General features: G+C 47.1%; 1 protein-coding gene across 1 annotated transcript in view; it reads left to right on the top strand.

Moving 5' to 3' along the window:
• The window catches only part of PPIP5K1 (diphosphoinositol pentakisphosphate kinase 1), a gene marked incomplete at its 5' end in the record, with an annotated part of 48704 nt that overhangs the window by 2477 nt on the left and 25430 nt on the right, over window positions 1-20797 (top strand). The window contains 17 exons of the mRNA XM_082005168.1: window positions 1422-1507; window positions 1736-1890; window positions 2897-2998; window positions 3264-3425; window positions 4480-4601; window positions 5059-5160; window positions 6446-6532; window positions 6984-7059; window positions 7576-7685; window positions 8306-8391; window positions 8801-8929; window positions 15233-15354; window positions 16130-16312; window positions 17241-17382; window positions 18020-18243; window positions 19273-19400; window positions 19847-19961. Coding sequence (XP_081861294.1) covers window positions 1422-1507; window positions 1736-1890; window positions 2897-2998; window positions 3264-3425; window positions 4480-4601; window positions 5059-5160; window positions 6446-6532; window positions 6984-7059; window positions 7576-7685; window positions 8306-8391; window positions 8801-8929; window positions 15233-15354; window positions 16130-16312; window positions 17241-17382; window positions 18020-18243; window positions 19273-19400; window positions 19847-19961 — 2131 coding nt within the window. The remainder of the gene's footprint in view (window positions 1-1421; window positions 1508-1735; window positions 1891-2896; window positions 2999-3263; window positions 3426-4479; window positions 4602-5058; window positions 5161-6445; window positions 6533-6983; window positions 7060-7575; window positions 7686-8305; window positions 8392-8800; window positions 8930-15232; window positions 15355-16129; window positions 16313-17240; window positions 17383-18019; window positions 18244-19272; window positions 19401-19846; window positions 19962-20797) is intronic.

The raw sequence follows: 20797 nt of genomic DNA, 5'->3' as shown, positions 1-20797 counted from the left end.
CTCAGTCAGATCTTGCTAGAGGCCACCAGCAGTCATCTACTTCAGGGACCTGGACAAGCTTGAGGAGTGGGCCCATGTGAACCTCATGAGGTTCAACAAGGCCAAGTGCAGGGTCCTGCACCTGGATTGAGGCAACGCCCGATATCAGTACAGACTGAGAGACGAATGGATGGAGAGCAGCCCTGCCAAGAAGGACTTGGGGGTACTGGTGGATGAAAAACTGGACATGAGCCGGCAATGTGCGCTCGCAGCACAGAAGGCCAACTGTATCCTGGGCTGCACCCAAAGCAGCGTGGCCAGCAGGTCGAGGGAGGGGATTCTGCCCCTCTACTCTGCTCTGGTGAGACCCCACCTGGAGTACTGCGTCCAGCTCTGGAGCCCTTAGCACAGGAAAGACACAGTCCTGTTGGAGAAGGTCCAGAGGAGGGCCTCAAAAATGCTCAGAGGGATGGAACACCTCTGCTATGAGGACAGGCTGGGAGAGTTGGGGTTGTTCAGCCTGGAGAAGAGAAGGCTCCAGGGGGAGACCTTATTGCAGCCTGTCTGTACTTAAAGGGGGCTTATAAGAAAGATGTGGACAGACTTTTTAGCAGGGCCTGTAGCAATAGGACAAGGGGTAATATTTTCAAACTAAAAGAGGGCAGATTTAGACTAAATATAAGGAAGAAATTTTTCACAATGAGGGTGGTGAAACACTGGCCCAGGTTGCCCAGAGAGGTGGTAGATGCCCCATCCCTGGACACATCCCGGGTCAGGTTGGATGAGGCTCTAAGCACCCTGATCTGGTTGAAGATGTCCCTGCTCATTGCAGGGGGGTTGGGCTAGGGGACATTTAAAGGTCCCTTCCAACCCAAAGACTATGATTCTGTGATTTGGTGCATGCAGCCAGGCTGCTTTGGCTGTATATGGGAAGGGCTCACACAAGACCCCAAACTTCCTGCCATGTCTTTGGGTTGTGAGGAGTGTTCTTGTGGGTGCTGACAGGCACCCCAAGGTGTAATGCTAGTGAAAGAATTGCGGTTTCCCCACTGACACAGGTTGAAAAGAGGCTCTGCTGCATCTGCCTGGCCTGAGCGTTGGGCAGCTTAGTGTGACAGGGCACCCTTCAGAGGGCAGATCTGAGGAGGTGGCATGTGCTGGGGTGTGTTGCTGTGGATTGGGCATGTGCTAGTAAATGAGCATCCATGTTTAGGCCAGGTAGAGGTTTACTCTGGGATATCTCTGTCTGGAGTAGGACTGAAGCATGCCCCATAGCCTGTAGGTCTTATTTGGAGGGCATGTGCTGAGAAGTATTTGTGCTGTGACTTGAGGCTTTTTTGTGTTCTTTTGACTTTGTTCTTCATCAATGGGAGTGAAGCCTTTCCCTTGGCATATACTGAGGACCTTCTAGACTCTTCTGACACTGTTTCTGTCCTCTACAGGCGTGAAGTGTATCGGATCCTTCAAGAAGAGGGAATAGACTTGCCCCGCTATGCTGTGCTCAATCGAGACCCTGATAGACCAGAAGGTCAGTGTCCAGGCTCTACTGGAAACCATTTTCACATACTGTACTATTTAAGATATTCTGCAGAGAACAGGTACTGATAATCAGCTTGAAGAGGCCTGATTCACAAGTCTGTTGGTTTTTGCAGACAAGGTCCCGACAGCAAAACAGACCAGGACTGAAGGGCTTTGGCTCTGCACTAGGGCTGTCTCACCCTTTTGCTAACATGCTGGTGCTGTGCTTTGTCTTCAGAGTGCAACTTGGTGGAAGGAGAGGACCATGTGGAGGTAAATGGAGCTGTTTTCCCAAAGCCATTTGTAGAGAAGCCAGTCAGTGCTGAAGACCATAATGTGTATATCTACTACCCGACGTCAGCAGGTGGGGGCAGCCAGCGGCTTTTTCGGAAGGTGAGGAGGGGTACTCCAGTTTTGGTGTTGGAACTAACAGATCTGAGACCCATGTGGCTTCAAGAGGGAGTGTTGGGGCAGGTGAAGGGGAAAGGAAAGTTTTGTGCTGGGGAAATCTAGACCTTATTAGAACTTCTAGTTCAACTCTGTCTACCTGGGAATTGCAGAAAGATATATTTTAGTGGTAGTTCTGACTTCGCCTTCCCCATCTTCTGTCTGACCTGTGTCCTGTCTAGCACTCATGGAGGACTGTGTCCCTTATTGAATTGCATTCTGTTTTTTCCAGATTGCTTTCTCAGTTTATCAACGTGATTGTTTTTTTAAACTTACGTTTTTGTCCTCTAACATCATTGTTGCCCTTCTCAGCATAGTGTACCTTGCAAATGTGATAAATGCAGTATTTATTCCTAGATTCCACAGGGAATCTGACTTTACTCACTTCCTCCACTTTGTCAGCTGACAGTTAATAGCTGTGATATATCTTTTTTCCAATCAGTTACGCATCTGCCATTAATAATCATAAAATTATTGTTTCCTTAGCTAACATACAGGCATGCTAGTTGAGATTGTATGTAAAGCCTTACTAAAAATGAAAACAACATCATAATCTGTCCATAAGATCAGTCAACTGTCCTAGAAGGAAGTTAAATTGGTCTGATTATCACCTGTCATAATTTATTTTCATTTGCTTATTAGCTAGGCTCCTTACTTTCTAGGTCTTTGTCCACTGTTTCTTGTTCGATATCCTTATAGTGATTGGAGTCAACCTAAAGGTCTATAATAACTTTTTATTAATAACTCTTTAAAGCCTAGAAAAGGACATACCTACTGTCCGTGTTCTGGAGTCTCTTTTGTCTGCCATAAATAAGTGTACTGTAAAGCTGGGGGCTCTGAGAGGCGTTCTGCTAATTCTCTACATATGGAATGAAACTTATGCTTTTTTGTTCTTTGATCTAAGAAAAGGAGCCCTGTGCTCTTCCTTGAGGTGTTTATTTCGTGCTTTCAGATTGGCAGCCGGAGTAGCGTGTACTCCCCAGAGAGCAGCGTGAGGAAGACAGGCTCGTACATTTATGAGGAATTCATGCCTACAGATGGCACTGATGTAAAGGTAAGGAAAAGCCTGGAATAGTGCCTTCCTTCTCCAGGCCTGGCATAGCTGAAGGTTGGGCAGTCCTACTTAGATTCTGGAATGTTTGTTTAAGCTGTGAGGTGCTGACTGTGCAGCTTGGATCCCAAAGAGTGTTCTGTAGGTCAGAACAGGAGGAATGCATGACACCATCTGATCTTCTTCTCTCTGTGTCTGCAGTAGAAATACTGTGGAAGCTGCAGTTAGTCTAGGTGGTTATGTCAGGTGTAACTATTTCTCTTCCCAGGTGTACACTGTTGGGCCGGACTATGCCCATGCAGAGGCTCGCAAATCCCCTGCTTTGGATGGGAAGGTTGAACGGGACAGTGAAGGGAAAGAAATCCGTTACCCAGTCATGCTGACTGCCATGGAGAAACTTGTTGCTCGGAAAGTCTGTGTAGCCTTTAAGGTCTGTGTTTTCTCTCCTATGCAAACAGGTTACTCCACGAATGTCTGATTCAAATCTCAGCCAGTGTTAAAGCTTGAGCTCTGTTACCCCACGTGTCTCTGGTGTGGCAGTCTTCCACACCTGGTTTCAGTTGCCATCTCTGCTGGCTGGGTGCAGCTGGTCCTGTTGGCCATGGCAGTTTGCTGGTCAGAGATGATTGGGAAGGCAGGAGGGCCTGCAGCAAATGCCCTCTGTGCAGGCAGGTGGCTGGTGTGCAGCATACATCTGAGCATTTAATAGCAGACTCTGAGCATGCTGCTGTCCATCTGACCTGTGCTCATCCCACCTTTACTGTTTCCTAGTTGTGTTTGTGTGGAAAGCTTGGTCTTTTTTTCTACTGTGGGTTGATTTTTTTTTTTTTCTATTCTTGATCTGGCTTTGGTGCACATTTTGGTGCTATGTTACAGGATGGTAGAGTGAGTGTGTGAGTTTAGCTATGGTTACATGATATGTTCAGCAATGCCAGCAGAAGAAGCACTTGGCTACTTGTTCCTGGCCCTGCTGCAATCTGCAACCAATTGCAGTTGTGCTGATACAGCTGTGGGCTTGTTCTGCCTTGTAACCTTTTCCACATAGTGATGGATGTTTTTACCTGCACCTCATATTGTCTGTACTTCAAAACAGTTTGGTTTCTGAAGTTAGTCTAGTTCAAAACAGTTGGATTTAGAGGCAAGAGCAGGAGAGCCAGGAGCAGCTCTGTCTCTGGGAGGGAGGGGAGTGACCCTGTCAGCTTAATCCAGAGGCTTGTTCATTGGGCCTTTGATACAGCTGCGAGGGTGTAAAGGTTCCTCTAAAGGGCCTGTTACTGCTGGCTAGTGGCTGTATTTTCACACTTCTTCAAGGCTCATGAGGTAGGTGTAGCGTGAAGGACAGCTGCAGTACCAGGGGAGCTGAACTGGGTAGTGTACGCTGGCTGGATCTGTGTGTGCACCCCACTTGGCTGGGCAGCTGCTGTCCCCTTGCTGCACTCCTTCACAGCGTGCCTGAGTCCTGTGTCCTCTGCTTCTTCATGCAGCAAACAGTGTGTGGGTTTGACCTCCTGCGGGCAAATGGCCACTCTTTTGTTTGCGATGTGAACGGCTTCAGTTTTGTGAAGAACTCTATGAAGTATTACGATGACTGTGCCAAAATCCTCGGGTATGTAAAATTCAAGTTTTGATAGGGGGTAAGGCAACTCGTAGGAAAGTAAAATGAATGTGGGGTCCTGATCAGTATGTTGGAGAAGTCTGCAGGTGATTTATATGGGGACATTTGTACAGCAGGTGAAAGCTTGGCTCTGGGAGGAATACGTTAATTCTTTTTAGCCCCTGGAGCTCCTGTCTCCATTGGCGTTAGCTGTCTTTGTCTATAGGTAGATGTATCTTACAGGACTTTTCATTGGATGCTAAGCCCAGCTGCAATATTGTTGATGTCAGGGAAATCGGTGTCCCTTTGGGGTGCCCTAACTAGCCCATGGTGTGATAGATGTTTCTGTGAAGAAGGTGAGGAGAAATTCTGTGGCTCTCTTCAAATTTTTCAGCTGGACCACTAAGGAGGAGGTGGAGTACCAAGAGAATGGAATTTCTTGTGAGTTTTGTATTCTAATTTCTTCCAGAAATATAATCATGCGGGAATTGGCTCCGCAGTTTCATATTCCGTGGTCCATCCCAACAGAGGCAGAAGACATTCCCATTGTTCCCACAACTTCAGGCACTATGTGAGTACCTGCCATCTTCTCAAAGGAGTGCTGGTGATGGCTACATGGAGGGACAATGTGCAAAACCTGTCCAAGGGACAGACATCATCCAGCAGCATGGCATTCTCCAGCTGCTGTGTTGGTTGCAACTTTGAAATACCTGGGGAAAGGGTTAGCCAGGCACACAAAAGGGGTGATAGATGGTAAATTAGTCATAGGTTTGATGAATGCAGACAAGCAGTCATTGAAGGAATTAAAAAAACTGCTCACATGGCTTTCAGAAGGCCCAAATTATTGATCAGCGCAGGAAACAGATTAGGGCATTGGTGTAGCTGGCTCACTGTTCAGTTGGCTGCTACTCAGAGAAAATGCATGTTTTGCTGCCAGTGAAATGCGTGGAAAACAATTAGTTGAAGCATTCACATTACCTGTACACTTGGCAGACCCTCATTTGATAGTTGGCCTTACTAGTTTTCCACCACATAAGGCTAAAAGACCAAAGGCAAAAGTTTCTTTGTGATCATCAGCACACTTGTACGCTTGTATGAAGAGAACAAAGTAAGTGCTAGATAAAAGGTAGATTGAGAGTATGTATTGATTCTTCCTTTACTGTGTGATCATTTGGAAAAAGTTGGCAAACACAAAAACTGCACAGCTCACAGGACTGCTGGCTTCAGTGACACCTTGTGACAATGAGACTGATAGAATCGATCCCTGCTTCTCTGAGATTCTATAAGAAATAGTTGGATATTGTATTATCTGAAAAAGCAAACTCATGTAGCACTTCTGAAATTAGCCAGCCTAACTACTGGTTCCTCCAGGTGGCTAATTGCTATGGGATCTTTTCTGTATACAGCTCTTATTAGTTGCTCAAAGACAGGACCACAGCTGTATAACCATTCTTCTGAACCCAGTTGTCTTTTCCTGCATCTTTTGAAGTGGTCCTATGAGCATTACACAAGTTGGGCATGAAAACAAGCTTGGCATAATTCAAAATGTTGTTTCTGTAGATTCTGTAACATCCAGCCTGGTCCTTTCTGCTGCAGATGTGGTTCTGCCTGTCATGTTATTGTACTATGGTGCTTTGCCCTGATAGGAAACCGGATGACCTGGTAGTGTCTGAAGTACTTTGACTGCTTTTACAGCCTTGGCACTTGTGCCTGGTTTAGTCCGGGGGAAGTTCTGCCACTGTTGAGGAAAGCAGCTGTGAAAAGGATGGAACTGAAAGAAGAACGTGAAACTACTTTCAGCTGGCAATTCTGGAGTGTAGGGGAACATTTGTCAGGTGTATCTTGTGTTTCCCCAGGATGGAGCTTCGTTGTGTTATTGCAGTCATTCGTCATGGAGATCGCACCCCAAAGCAGAAGATGAAGATGGAAGTTAAGCATCCCCGGTAAGCGTCAAGGCAAGAAGATGCTGTGCTGCTGGGAAGTGAGGAGGGCCTGTTTTCTGAATGAAGAGGAGGAGCAGAAGGGCTGAGTGCATGGGAGGCAGTGCTTTTTCCTGGCTCCATTCAAGCAAATGCTTTCTGCCCAGTTGAGGGATCCCCCTGTCCCCATAATGATCCTGGCACCTCCTGTGTGACCACTGGAAGAAAGAGTGAAGGTCTGCTAGGTGCTGCAAAGGGAAGTGCCCCACTAAATGGGAAGCTAGTGGCTGCTTCCTTTTTGTATCTGCGGCTGGAGACACTTGGGTTTTTTTCAGAATTTCTGAAGCGCAGGAAGGAACCAGTAGGCCTTCTTGTTCTCCCTGAAGAGCAGAGTGTGAATGCATATGTAGGGATGACAGTCCTTGTAGCACTGAAACAGCAGATGATGGATCAGGATTCTTTGTTGTCTGTTCAGGTTCTTTGAATTATTTGAGAAATATGATGGCTACAAGACAGGGAAGTTGAAGCTGAAGAAACCAGAGCAGCTACAGGTGAGGGGAGTCCTCTCTGGGGTTACTGTGTGAAACGTGTGGATCCCAGTGTGAGGCAATTCTTTGTGAGGGTGGAAACCCTCAAAGGGGCAACAGACTGTTGCACAAATGCTTGCTTTCTCATTCCCCACCCCATGCATAGTCAGCTGGGTGATAGTATGAGAGTGGAATGGAAACTGTTCCTGGCTCATGCGGAGACTGTAGGATAGGGATGACCTGATGCAACTTGCCCATCTGTAGTGGTTGCCTCTGGTGAAAGATGGGTCCAGGCTAGATACTGGGGCAGCCGGAGGCACCTGCTTGGCTCTGAATGGGGCTGGAGCACAGGTTGGGGACGAAGCAAACTGCAGTGTGAAAGCTTGTCCCGCCTAAGCTGTATCTTAAGAAATGAAGTGTGTCTGACAATTGTCTATATGGACCTGATGCTGAGTGAAGCCATCTGGAGGCCTTGCAAGAGTACAGTGGTGAGTCTGAGGCAGAATTGCTGGATCCTTGAGACTGTTTGCTCTCTGACAGGAAGTGCTGGACATTGCACGGCAGCTTGTGGTGGACCTGGGAACCCACAGTGATTGTGAGATTGAGGAGAGGAAATCCAAACTGGAACAGCTGAAGAGCGTCTTGGAGATGTAAGGGTTTATATCTCGGGAGGCAATGTGAGTTTGTCTCAGAGCTGCAGGTCAGCATGCAATGTAGAAAGAAGCTGTGCTGATGATGTCTTGGCCAGCTGGCTCCTCAGAGGTCAGAGTCTCCTCCACCCTCTGTTAGCAGCTGTACATGAAAGGTGTCACGCTCTTAATGTTTTCTCCTTGGCATCAAAACCAGTGCTGATTCTTGTTCCAAGTATGTCTGGTTTTTGGCTAAACCACTTGAGACAAAACTGAGCTCCCTTTGCTGCAGGAGAGGAACTGGAGTCCTGCCCTTTTTTTCTGTGATCTCATTAATTCACCTAACTAAAGTTGATTAAAGCTCCGGTGGGGTGTGAAAGCACAGAGTGCTGTCAGCTGAAGAGCAGGCAGGTAAATGGGTCTTTGAATTTCATTTTGGGGGAGTTGTTTGGCTTTTTTGAGGGGTATGTGCCGGGTCACAGGTAGATAGCAAAAATGTTCATGTTCTGTGGGAATTGGTGTTGCAGCAGGTAGTCTCTTGCCTGTGCTGTATTTTTGCTGTGTGCTGCCTAGGGACCTTTGGGCAAAGGGTGAGTGCAGTTGATTTGTTTAGATTTCCCCCCCCTCTCTCCTTGTGACAGGTATGGGCATTTTTCTGGCATTAACCGTAAGGTTCAGTTGACCTATCTGCCTCATGGACATCCAAAATCTGCAAGTGAAGATGAAGGTAAAAAACCCTGATGTTGCTGCCATACTCTTCAAGCCTGATGTTCAAGAGTGCATGCAGCTGTCCTACCTATATGTGCCTCTGGATGTGCAAGCAAAATTAGTGACCCGTATCTTATGTTTGCTCACATCATACGAAGGGTTGGAGTGATGCATAAGGTAGTGTATCGATATACACTGGATGGTGCCACAGGGCTTATGCTTTCAATTTCATGAACGTCAGCCTATACCTTCAAAAGGTAGTGACTCTTAATTTCATACTTGCTGGTTTGGTTCCTGGGGATTTTGGGTCAGGCTGGTGTTGAGAATGCTCTGCAAGGTGCTGGTGACCATCTCTTCTTCCTCCCCTCCTTTCCTTCTGCAAGCTCAGCTTTGAGATCTGATGTAGTGAGCACCTCTTTGTCTCCTAGAAGCTCGCCGGGAGTCTTCCCCATCCCTTCTCCTGGTGCTTAAGTGGGGTGGAGAGCTGACACCAGCAGGAAGAGTCCAGGCAGAAGAGCTGGGAAGAGCCTTTCGCTGTATGTACCCTGGTGGCCAAGGTAAGCTTTGCTTGTGTATCCTGGTCCTGTCCTGTGACTGTGCCAGGATGCCCAGTCCAGATGACTAATCATCAGCATGAGGGATGCTCAGATATCTGTGGGCTGTTTGCAGCCTGTGTGACTCAGGTCATCACTGTTTTTGTTCTTCTGAGTTGACCTGGTAACGATAAATAATTCAAGTGGGTTTTGCACCCAAGATCCCTAAGCTGGCTAGAGATGCCTGATGCACTGGTTAAACTATGTCTTGGAGTGCAATCACATGCTTTTGACTAACATGCCGGTATTCAAAAAAGAGAAGACATTCTAATAAGATATATTCTGATGCAGCAAATAGTGTCAAAATTTATGTTTGATTAACCAGAAATTTAGGTCAGATGTAGAGAACAGAGAAATTCTGTCTTGGAACACAGATTCTGCCTTGAGAGAGGAGAATGGGAAGGTAACTTCTTCATATTTTCCCTCCCATAATTCTGTGACTCTCAAAAACATTTAGTACATACACATATCAACAAGACTCCAAAGGGAAAAAAAAGGCTGAGATTGCCTTTTTCATCCAAAGAGTCAGAATTCTCTTCGCTGGGTAAAGAACTGGCTGGACTGCCGAGCCCAGAGAGCTGTGGTGACTGGAGTTAAATCCAGTTGGCAGCTGGTCACAAGCGGTGTTCCCCAGGGCTCAGTTTTGGGGCCGGTCTTGTTTAATATCTTTATCAATGATCTGGATGAGGGGATCCCTCACTAATTTTGCCGATGACACCAAGTTGGGCAGGAGTGTTGGTCTGCTCGAGGGCAGGAGGGCTCTGCAGAGGGATCTGGACAGGCTGGAATGTTGGGCCAAGGTCAACTGTATGAGGTTTAATAAGGCCAAGGGCTGGGTCCTGCACTTCAGTCACAACAACCCCATGCTGTGATACAGGCTTGGGGAGGAGTGGCTGGAGAGCTGCCCAGCGGAAAAGGGACCTGGGGGTGCTGGTTGACAGCCGACTGAATATGAGCCGGCAGTGTGCCCAGGTGGCCAAGGTGGCCAACAGCGTCCTGGCCTGTATCAGAAATAGCGTGGCCAGCAGGAGTAGGGAAGTGATTGTGCACCTGTAATCGGCACTGGTGAGGCCGCACCTCGAACACCGTGTTCAGTTTTGGGCCCTCACTACAAGAAGGACATTGTGTTGCTGGAGCGTGTCCAAAGAAGGGCAACGAAGCTGGTGAGGGGTCTGGAGCACAAGTCTTATGAGGAGCGGCTGAGGGAACCAGGGTTGTTTAGTCTGGAGAAGAGGAGGCTGAGGGGAGACCTTATTGCTCTCTACAATTACTTGAAAGGGGGTTGTGGTGAGGTGGGTGTTAGTCTCTTCTCCCAAGTAACTAGTGATAGGATGAGAGGAAATGGCCTCAAGTTGTGCCAGGGGAGGTTTAGACTGGATATTAGGAAAAATTTCCATACTGAGAGTGTGGTCAGGCATTGGAACAGGCTGCCCAGGGAGGTGGTGGAGTCACCATATTGGAAGTGTTCAAAAAACATGTAGATGTGGCACTTCAGGACATGGTTTAGTGGACATGGTGGTGTTGGGTTGGCGGTTGGACTTGATGATCTTGAAGGTCTTTTCCAACCTTAATGATTCTATGATTCTAAGTAATACACTGCTACTGTATTGATCAGATGCTACCAATATTGGTTACTGCTTATCTTTGACTTGTATGTTTAATTAATTCAATTTAATTAATTAAATTTGAAATTAATTAAGCTAATGTAAATTGAATCGGAGAAGGTTTCCTTCTGGAATAAGGAAAGTCACCACAGTCCCTGGGAAGGTGATGGAGCAGCTAATCCTAGAAACCATTTCTGGACACATGAAAGATAGGAAGGTGATTTGGAGTAGTCAGCATGGATTCACAAAGGGAGGTCATGCTTAACCAACTTGATAACCTTCTACAGTGAAGTGACTGGCTTATTCAGATGAGGAGAGGACAGTGGCTATGGCCTGCTTTGACTTCACTAAGGCTTTTGATGCTGTTTCTGGTAACGTTCTCATAGCTGATGAAGTACGGGCTGGAAGAGCAGACAGTGAGGTGGATTGAAAGCTAGTTGAATGGCTGGGCTTAGAGGGTGGTGGTCAGTGGCACAAAGTCTAGTTGGAGGCCAGGAACTAGCAGTGTAGCTTGGTTGAAAACAGGGTCTGATCCTCTTTAATATCATCATTAATGATCTGGATGATGGGGCAGAGTGTACCCTCAGCAAGTCTGCAGATGACACAAAACTTGGAGGAGTGGCTGAATCTCCAGAAGGGCATGCTGCCATCCAGAGGGACCTTGGCAGGCTGGAGAAATGGGCTGGCATGATGTTCAACAAGGGGAATTGCAAAGTCCTGCCTCTGGGAAGGAACAACCCCTTGCACCAATATATGCTGGGGGCCAACCAGCTGGAAAGCAGCTTTGCAGAAAAGGACCTGGGGATCCTGGTGGACACCAAGCTGAACATGAGCCAACGATGTGCCCTTGCCACAAAGGCAGCGAATGGTATCCTGGACTGCATTAGGAGGAGTGTTGCCAGCTTGTCATTAGGAGAGTGATGCATTATGAGGCTGCATTACGAGAGTGTTGCCAGAGGGAGGTGAGCTGTGAGGTCAGGTGCTTGTGATCTCAAGAGCATATTTTTGCCAAATATGTGAGGATAAACTTTCCAAAAGATGAGAAAACTAAGTGCACATGGTAACGCTTACTGCAAGGTGCCAACAAGTAGAGTAGACTGTCAGTGCACAGAGATTAAAGGAGGAGGAGCAGTAGTGGACAGAGGATCTTCATGACAAGGCCTGTGTGCCATTCTTGAAGGTGGGAACGGTGAGTTAGAAAGGCTGGGGACTTCCTGGTGCTGTTGTGGATCCCTGAAGCCTGGAGTTGAGAGGATCAACCACTGACTTGGACAAGAGATTGGGGGGACCAGAAGACTGCAGGAGAAGCAATTCCAGTGGAAGTACAAGGAGTGTGTTGCAGCATAATGAAGCAAAACCTGAGAGAAGAGACCTGTCTGCAGAGCTCTGGTCAAATGGAGTGCAGTCACCATCAAGCTGGGCTGAGCCCTATGGTCTATGCCAGTTCTGAACTCTCTGAACTGACTGCTCTATATCTGGTGAGCACTGAGTGGCTGCCCTCTTGCTCACAGTATAGCTTGGTCTGAGCATGTACAAGGTGACTTCAGTCCTTCTGAATCATGGCTTTGGAGACTTCTGGTTCCTGTAGTTATTCATGGAGAGGGAGAGATCTTACTTTACAGTGAGATGCTGTGTTCCTGGGTAGCAGTTGGTATATGGCAGCTTTGTCCAGATATACAGCTGATTTCTGGTTGGTGTCCATCCTTGTCTAGCAGGGTTTCTCTGAGTTGTGAGCTCAGAGCTGGGAGCGGTTTTCCCATCTTCTCATGCAATGTGACTGGGTACTGTGCAAAATCATCATGGGATTCCAGACAGCAGCAAATTAGTCACCACTGCACTGTCTTTGGAGGGTCAGACTCAAGAGCTGCATGAGTTGCTTTTTCCCATTACTGATCTTACTCCTGTGGTTGACTCAGCCATCATAAATAAACTGACATTTTGTGCTACAAGATAATTGTAGCTTTACAGGATATGGTTTGGAAACCGGGTATCTTGCTACTGAATAGCTCTGCCTCCAGAATCACAGAATCACAGAATCACTAGGTTGGAAAGGACCTTTAAGATCATCAAGTCCAACCATTAATCCAGAACCACCATGTCCCCTAAACCATGTCCTGAAGCGCCACATCCAAACGTTTTTTGAACACTTCCAGGGATGGCGACTCCACCACCTCCCTGGGCAGCCTGTTCCAATGCCTGACCACCCTCTCAGTGAAGAAATTTTTCCTAATATCCAATATAAACCTCCCCTGGCGCAACTTGAGGCCATTTCCTCTTGTCCTATCACTAGTTACTTGGGAGAAGAGACCAACACCCTCATCGCCACAACCCCCTTTCAGGTAGTTGTAGAGAGCGATAAGGTCTCCCCTCAGCCTCCTCTTCTCCAGACTAAACAACCCCAGTTCCCTCAGCCGCTCCTCATAAGACTTGTGCTCCAGACCCCTCACCAGCTTCGTTGCCCTTCTCTGGACACGCTCCAGCACCTCAACATCCTTCTTGTAGTGAGGGGCCCAAAACTGAACACAGTATTCAAGGTGCGGCCTCACCAGTGCCGAGTACAGGGGCACAATCACTTCCCTACTCCTGCTGGCCACACTATTCCTGATACAGGCCAGGACGCTGTTGGCCTTCTTGGCCACCTGGGCACACTGCCGGCTCATATTCAGCCGGCTGTCAACCAGCACCCCCAGGTCCCTTTTCCGCTGGGCAGCTCTCCAGCCACTCCTCCCCAAGCCTGTAGCATTGCATGGGGTTGTTGTGGCCAAAGTGCAGGACCCTGCACTTGGCCTTATTAAACCTCATACAGTTGGCCTCTGCCCATCGATCCAGCCTGTCCAGATCCCTCTGCAGAGCCCTCCTACCCTCCAGCAGATCAACACTCCCACTCAGCTTGGTGTCATCTGCAAACTTACTGAGGGAGCACTCAATTCCCTCATCCAGATCATCTATAAAGATATTGAACAAGACTTGTCCCAGAACCGAGCCCTGGGGAACACCACTCGTGACTGGCCGCCAGCCGGATTTAACGCTGTTCACCACAACTCTCTGGGCTCGGCCATCCAGCCAGTTCCTCACCCAGCGAAGAGTAAACCCGTCTAAGCCACGAGCCGCCAGTTTCTCCAGGAGAATGCTGTGGGAGACACTGTCAAAGGCTTTACTAAAGTCCAGGTAGACAACGTCCACAGCCTTTCCCTCATCCACTAGGCGGGTCACCTGGTCATAGAAGGAGATCAGGTTGGTCAAGCAGGACCTGCCTTTCATGAACCCATGCTGGCTGGGCCTGATCCTTTGGCTGTTCTGCAGATGCCCTGTGAGCACTCTCAAAACCAACCGCTCCATAATCTTCCCTGGAACGGAGGTCAGGCTGACAGGCCTGTAGTTCCCAGGATCCTCCTTCCGGCCTTTCTTGTAGACGGGCGTCACATTGGCAAGCCTCCAGTCTTCTGGGACCTCCCCTGTTAACCAGGACTGCTGATAAACGATGGAGAGTGGCTTGGCAAGCTCCTCCGCCAGCTCTCTCAGTACTCTTGGGTGGATCCCATCAGGCCCCATAGACTTGTGGGTGTCCAGGTGGCTTAGCATGTCCTTGACTGCTTCCTCCTGGATTATGAGGAGTATATTGTGCTCTCCATCCCCGTCTTCCAGCTCAGGGGGCTGAATATCCTGTGGATACCTGGAGTGCCTATTAAAGACTGAGGCGAAGAAGGCATTAAGTACCTCAGCCTTGTCCTCGTCCTTGGAGACAATGTTCCCCGCCATATCCAGTAGGGGATGGAGATTCTCCTTGCCTCTCTTTTTGTTGTTAATATATTTGTAAAAACATTTTTTATTATCCTTTACGACTGTGGCCAGACTGAGCTCTAGCTGGGCTTTTGCCTTTCTAATTTTGTCCCTGCTTGACCTAACGAGATCCTTGTACTCTTCATGAGTTGCCTTCCCCTTCTTCCAGAGGTGATAAACTCTCCTCTTTTCCCTGAGTCCCAGCAAAATCTCCCTGTTCAGCCAGGCTGGTCGCCTTCCCCGCCAGCTCTTCTTAGGGCACATGGGGACCGCCTGCTCCTGTGCCTTTAAGATTTCCTTCTTGAAGACTGTCCAGCCTTCCTGGACCCCTTTGTCCTTCAGGACTGTCTCCCAAGGGACTCTCTCAACCAGTGACCTGAACAGGCCAAAGTCTGCCCTCCGGAAGTCCATGATAGCCGTTTTGCTGAGTCCTCTCCTTACTTCACTCACAACTGAGAATTCTATCATGTCATGGTCCAGTTCTGATGGCAGCAGTACCTGCTCTTGTGCAGAGAACGAGTAGAAGGAGGCAATTTTTTTGTGCACCGTTATTCTGCACAGGGGTATTCAGGCTAGCAGAAGAATAATTATGGACTGTTCAGAGAGTGATACTGCAAAATTTGGGCAGCATCAGACTTGACTGGTTAATACTCGCTTTTTTCCTCAAAACTTTCCCAAGTTAAGCAAAGCCTGAACCAGATTTCTAGCCATCATGTATGGCTAGAACTATCTATTTTGGAGTAGCCTAAATGCTGGCTATGGAAGTAATTAATTCTCTATATAAATTTGTTACTACCATAAATTTTGTTGACTAAAGCAGTATATTCAACTGATAGTTTTGCAGGTGTCAGAATATTAATTCTGAATTTGTTCTCTGTTCCAGGTGATTATGCTGGTTTCCCTGGATGTGGCTTGCTCAGGCTGCACAGCACCTACCGTCATGATCTCAAGATCTATGCCTCAGATGAGGGTCGAGTTCAGATGACAGCAGCAGCTTTTGCAAAGGTCCTTCCTCTTGTTTGGGCATCTGTTAGTTCTGCTACGTTAGTCTTAAACTATACCAGTTCTAAAGGAAAACCTCTGGTGATGAGGAAGGAGCTGTCCTATGAGCTTCCTCCTCTTTGTTGGGAAGTTGAGGGTACACTGTGCTAATAGCAAGTGTATGGGGCGGTACTGGAAATCCAGTGTAGCTGCACATGTATGTTACCTTTAGTATCCTGTCCAGTATAGGACTCTGACCAGAGAAGGAGTTATTTATGGAGTATTGCTGGTATTTGATGTTAGAGCACATCAAACCTGTTGCTGAGTATTAATCGCCTACAAAATTAGTGTTTCTTGGATGACTGCCCAGCCAGAGGGGTTATTCCTTGACTGCTGGATTTAAAAGGGGAATGAAATGTCTTTGGTGCAGTGTGGGCTGGGAGTTGGAGAGAAGACAGGCTTATCTGCAGTTGAAGCTTGAGCCAAGAGGTATCCTGTCATGACCTTAGCTGTTCTTCAGAACCTCTGCTGTATCAACATTTTCCAGCAAGCTGAGTTGGCTGCTCAACAATTGCCTAGACAAATCTGGGGCTGCTGCAGGCAGAGCTGGCCTTTTGCCTCAAACAGCTCTAGAAACATGCCAGAGTCACTGGTTACTGTAGGGTGCTGTTGGTGTAAAACTGCTTGTCAAGGACAGTTGAGATTTCACTCAAATTGACTGAAGGCTGGCCATGAAACTACCAGAAATGTTTGTTGCTTGGGTTGCACGTAGCTGAAATCTTGTCCTGTGTTGCTTTAGGGTCTGTTGGCCCTGGAAGGAGAGCTGACCCCCATCCTGGTGCAAATGGTGAAAAGTGCCAATATGAACGGTCTCCTGGACAGTGACAGCGATTCCCTTAGCAGCTGTCAACACAGAGTGAAGGCACGACTGCATGAAATCATGCAGAAGGATGCTGAGTTCTGTGAAGAGGACTATGAAAAGGTAAAGTACCTGTGTGGCTTTATTACTTCCTGTATCTGGAAGTAGAATAGCATTGCTCCAGTGGTTTGACGTGAAGCCTGCTGGTATGTGAACAGTAGTTTGGTTAGTCTGAGATCAGTTCTGGTCAAAATTACAGGATATAAGCAGAACTTAGGAAGGGAAGGGGCAGGTTAATAGTCCCTGCCCTTCTCCAAGTGAAAATCCTCAGTGTTGCTCCACTGTCCCCTTCAAGAGTCATCATGGTACCTTCCTTTCCCTTTAGAAGTCCCAGTGCATTTTATTCTCATGGATGCGCTAAAAGAAAAGTTCTTGTGGTTTACTGCATGCTACCCAGAACAATCCCAGTTGTGGGATTGCTGTGGACAGGCAGTATGCCCTGCCAGATTCTAGATCCTTGCTCTGTGCATGTGTGAGCAGATCTTTTGGATACAAACCCTTTTGTGGTCCTATCAGTGTCTGATAACTGCAGAGTAGAGATCATGGGCTACATGCAGCACAGCAACCAATAAAAGCACTATAGCTGCTTCTCCAACAAGTCCCCAAAACACTATTTTTCCCAGACTCTGAGATCTGATTGCGGACTGAAATCCATTACCGTTAAGGAACATATTTATCACCACAAAGAACTACTTGAATCTTCTATGAAGCCCTTCTGTTCAAGCACAGAAGCAAACTGAGACAAGAGTGGATATTGTAGGTGGAGGGAGGTCTGATCTGATAGGAGCAGCTGTTTGCTCCCTCTGAGTTTGGTCCTGAGGAAGTTTTTCAAACATGTCTAACTACCCCTTGGAATAGGCCAGCTTATTACCCTCAGCTGGGAGCATAAGTTTTGAACCTAATCAGAAAGCAGTGCAGCTGCATAAGGCAGACATTTTGTGTTCCCAGTTTATAAAGATACTAACTAATGTCTACTGGTATCTTCTCTCAGCTAGCACCTACAGGCAGTGCTTCTCTGCTTAACTCCATGACATTTATCCAGAACCCAGTAGAGATCTGTAACCAGGTGTTCACCCTGATTGAGAATCTTACCTCCCAGATACAAAAACGTCTGGAAGACCCAAAATCTGCAGGTGAGCATCACAAATGGAAAGGGTCTGGAGCAGACTTATTTTTACATCTTCAGAGCTCCCAAACACCACTATGGTTTATGTCTGTAGCAAAGAAATTCTAAAGTGAAATTCTGTATGTGTTATTGATATAGAAGGTTCCTATTCCACTTTCAACTACTGTTAAAGAGAGCTGTAATGTAAAGGAAATTATATGTGCATCTTGGGTTTAGAGTGAATGTAAATAGCAGCAGTATAGCCTGGAGAGGTATGCCTGATTTTTTCAGGCATTTCCTGGAGGGGAGCTCAAGACCATAACCAGCAGTGTTTCAGTCACGATTTGCTTATCTCTAAGAACTGTACTAATAACAGTGCAGAGGTTTTAAAAAGGCATCTGTGGACATTTCATACGATTTATGGCAGACATAAGCCAACAGGCAAGCAGTTTCACTTTTTTCAAGTATTTCATAAGTAGCTTATTGCTGCAGGTTAAAAATCTGTGCAAGAGGACCAGTGGCTTTTCCAGTCTGGGATTCCTGTGGGTGACATAATAATCAGAGCCCTTCTGTGCTGGGAGAAGTCAGTCATAGTTGTCACTTGAAATCTGCGCAGAAGTAGTCAGCATGCATGTGAATGTGGTTTGGTGTTCTCTGCTGTTTAGACCTACAGCTGTACCACAGTGAGACTTTAGAATTGATGCTGCAACGCTGGAGTAAGCTGGAGCGAGATTTCCGCATGAAGAATGGGCGTTATGACATCAGCAAGATCCCTGATATCTATGATTGCATCAAGTATGATGTACAGCACAACTGTGCACTGAAACTGGAAGGCACAGCTGAACTCTTCAAACTCTCCAAAGCCCTGGCAGATGTGATCATACCCCAGGTATAGCCTGTCCTGCCTGTGTGACGATGTCTGTGGTGTCAGTTTCTGACCCTTTCCCTGTCTGTTTTTTCTTGATTCTCTTGCACATTAACTCTCAAGGCAGTGTATCATAAGTATTTCTCAGACACATCTCTTTAGTGTTTGTATAAGGCCAAAACCATTTATGACTTAAGATGTGGCAGGGCTGGCTTCCTGGATGAGGATTCTGGCAGCGTCAGAATAATGAACAGCTGATGCAGCAGCCTTTCCATGTTCATCATAGTGCATTATAGCACAGCTTTTAAGCTGAGTGTGTGTGCTATAGCAATATGCCATTCTCCACATACGAGATTGTACGGAGGAAGAGAGATTTCTGTGTTAAAGTGAAGGCTTGTTCTGGCAAGTTTGTTATTCTTGTCAAACTAGAAGTTGTTCAGTTTGCAAAGTTGGCTTGCTTCTTGCCAAGTTTATGCCCATGAACATGGGAGGGAAGAGGAGGGCCACATGCAACAGATCTCTGTATTCACCATTGTTCTGTCCCAGTTCTGGCAGCAATGCTTTGTTTCTATGGGCTGAGCTTCTACCAGCAAGGTCCAATTGCACTTGTGCCCATGTAGAGCAGAAGTGGTCTTCTAAACTTTTTCATAGTGTTTCTAATGAGATGCAGTTTGACTATTTCCAGCATAGAACTTGAAGTTTTGTCTTTGCAAATAGCAGTTGTTGCATTAATGTTCATGCCAGGTCAGGGTATCAGTTTGTGTGTTATGAGAGGAGGTTCCCTGATGGTAGTTGCACCTCTCAGCTGTTGGAAGAATACTGACAATCATGTCTAGACAGATTGGGGTTCTTGGAGGAGTCTCTGTCCTCTGTTACCCTTGGCAATATGTGGGGGAAAAAAAAAAGAGGAAGGTATTGAATGACATTTCCCTTTCTATCCTTGCTTAACTGTAGTGGTGCTTGTGGACGTGACTTTTGAAGTCCAGCCTTCCTTCATGTGAGGACGTGGCAAAGAACCCAGGCTCAAGGGTATCTGTTGTTTTGTTCCTGCAGGAATATGGGATTAATAAGGAGGAGAAACTGGAGATTGCTATTGGCTTTTGTCTTCCTCTCATTAAAAAGATCCAGTTGGACCTACAGAGAACCCATGAAGATGAGTCTGTCAACAAACTACATCCCTTGTAAGGATTGTGCTGCATGCTGCTGCTGGTGGGGAGGGCAGCTTTGGAGCAGTGTGTGGGAACCGTGCCAGAATAGTGTACCGGTATGGAAGGAGGCACTGAACATAAGCTGAAGGACACATGAAGGGGACTGATGAGTGGGAACGTGGTGCCACAGAAGCTTAAACCCATTGTAGTTGGATGGTGGTGCCTTCATCCCTGTCTCTGCAAGGGGCAAGTGCTAGTATGTTGAGGCTACCTCTGTCCCACTATGTGTCTCCATTAGAATACCATAAAACTTGCGGCTTCTATGCCCAATGCTCTCACTGTTTGTTCTGTTCCCGGTGCTCTTTGACAGTTCCCACTGTGAAGTTATCTTCTTCTGTTAAGTGTGCAGAAATGCTGCTGTATGATAGGTGGCAGTTCATTGGCAGGCTATGAGTAACACTGGGCTGATTTTGGTTTAGGTACTCAAGAGGAGTTCTGTCACCGGGTCGCCACGTTCGGACACGGCTCTACTTCACCAGTGAGAGCCATGTGCACTCTCTGCTCAGTATCTTCCGCTATGGCGGGCTCCTGGATGTAAGTGTCCCAGCAATGCTCACAGAGTAAGCCTCCCTGCTTTTTTTCAGTGGCCCCTTCCAAGGTGGACAGTGTATGTTTGTAGGTTGCCCTTCTATTCAGCTCCCCCAGTAATGATGTGCATCAGTAGCCTCTGGCCAACTCCATCTCTGCTGTGTTTGCATGCTGCAGCTTTCTGCCTTTCTGGCATGTAGGAGGATTGTTCTTCCTCAGTCCTGACACTGCCTTCCTTGCTTGTACAGAGGCATGTTTTCAAGAGCTGTACTGCTGATTTCAGATGAGTAGACCACTGACCTGTGTAGGAGGATAGCAGTATGAAGCAATGGGGATGAGGGAATTTGTCTCTTCCTGCTTTCTTCAACTCTTTATTTCAAGAGCTTGGCCCTGTTATTTAGTGCCAATTCCAAGTCAAGAAAATCAGTTTGCTTACAGAGGAAGTGACTTGAGGTTGCAAATGCATGGGGGTGCTCCCTCTACCAGAGGGACAGATGACATGTTTTTAGGGGACTAACTCATCCAATTTAACCTTCCCTTGCTCTTATAACCTGCTTCCTGAAGGAATTGTCATGCAGACCCTGAGAAAAGCTCTGCTTTAGACTCTTTGAGAGGCTCTCTGATTTATCTTCCCATTTTAAGCATGGTGCTCTGAAATGCCTTGAGAGTTTGGGCTTGCTTAGCAGGCAAGGTTTCTGATGTCTGTGGAAGCTCAGTGTATCTGTAGACAGTGATGCAAGTACCTCTGAATTTCTCACTGAATAAGATGCTACTTTATTCCCCAACTTAAGTATCAGAGGATGCTGTGTTGCCAGCACAGGGATATTAGGCTGCATTTGGGT

This window comes from Phaethon aethereus (assembly GCF_964289735.1).
Source record: "Phaethon aethereus genome assembly, chromosome: 12".
Classification (NCBI taxonomy): Eukaryota; Metazoa; Chordata; class Aves; order Phaethontiformes; family Phaethontidae; genus Phaethon; species Phaethon aethereus.
This window is presented reverse-complemented; position numbering and strand designations above follow the sequence as displayed.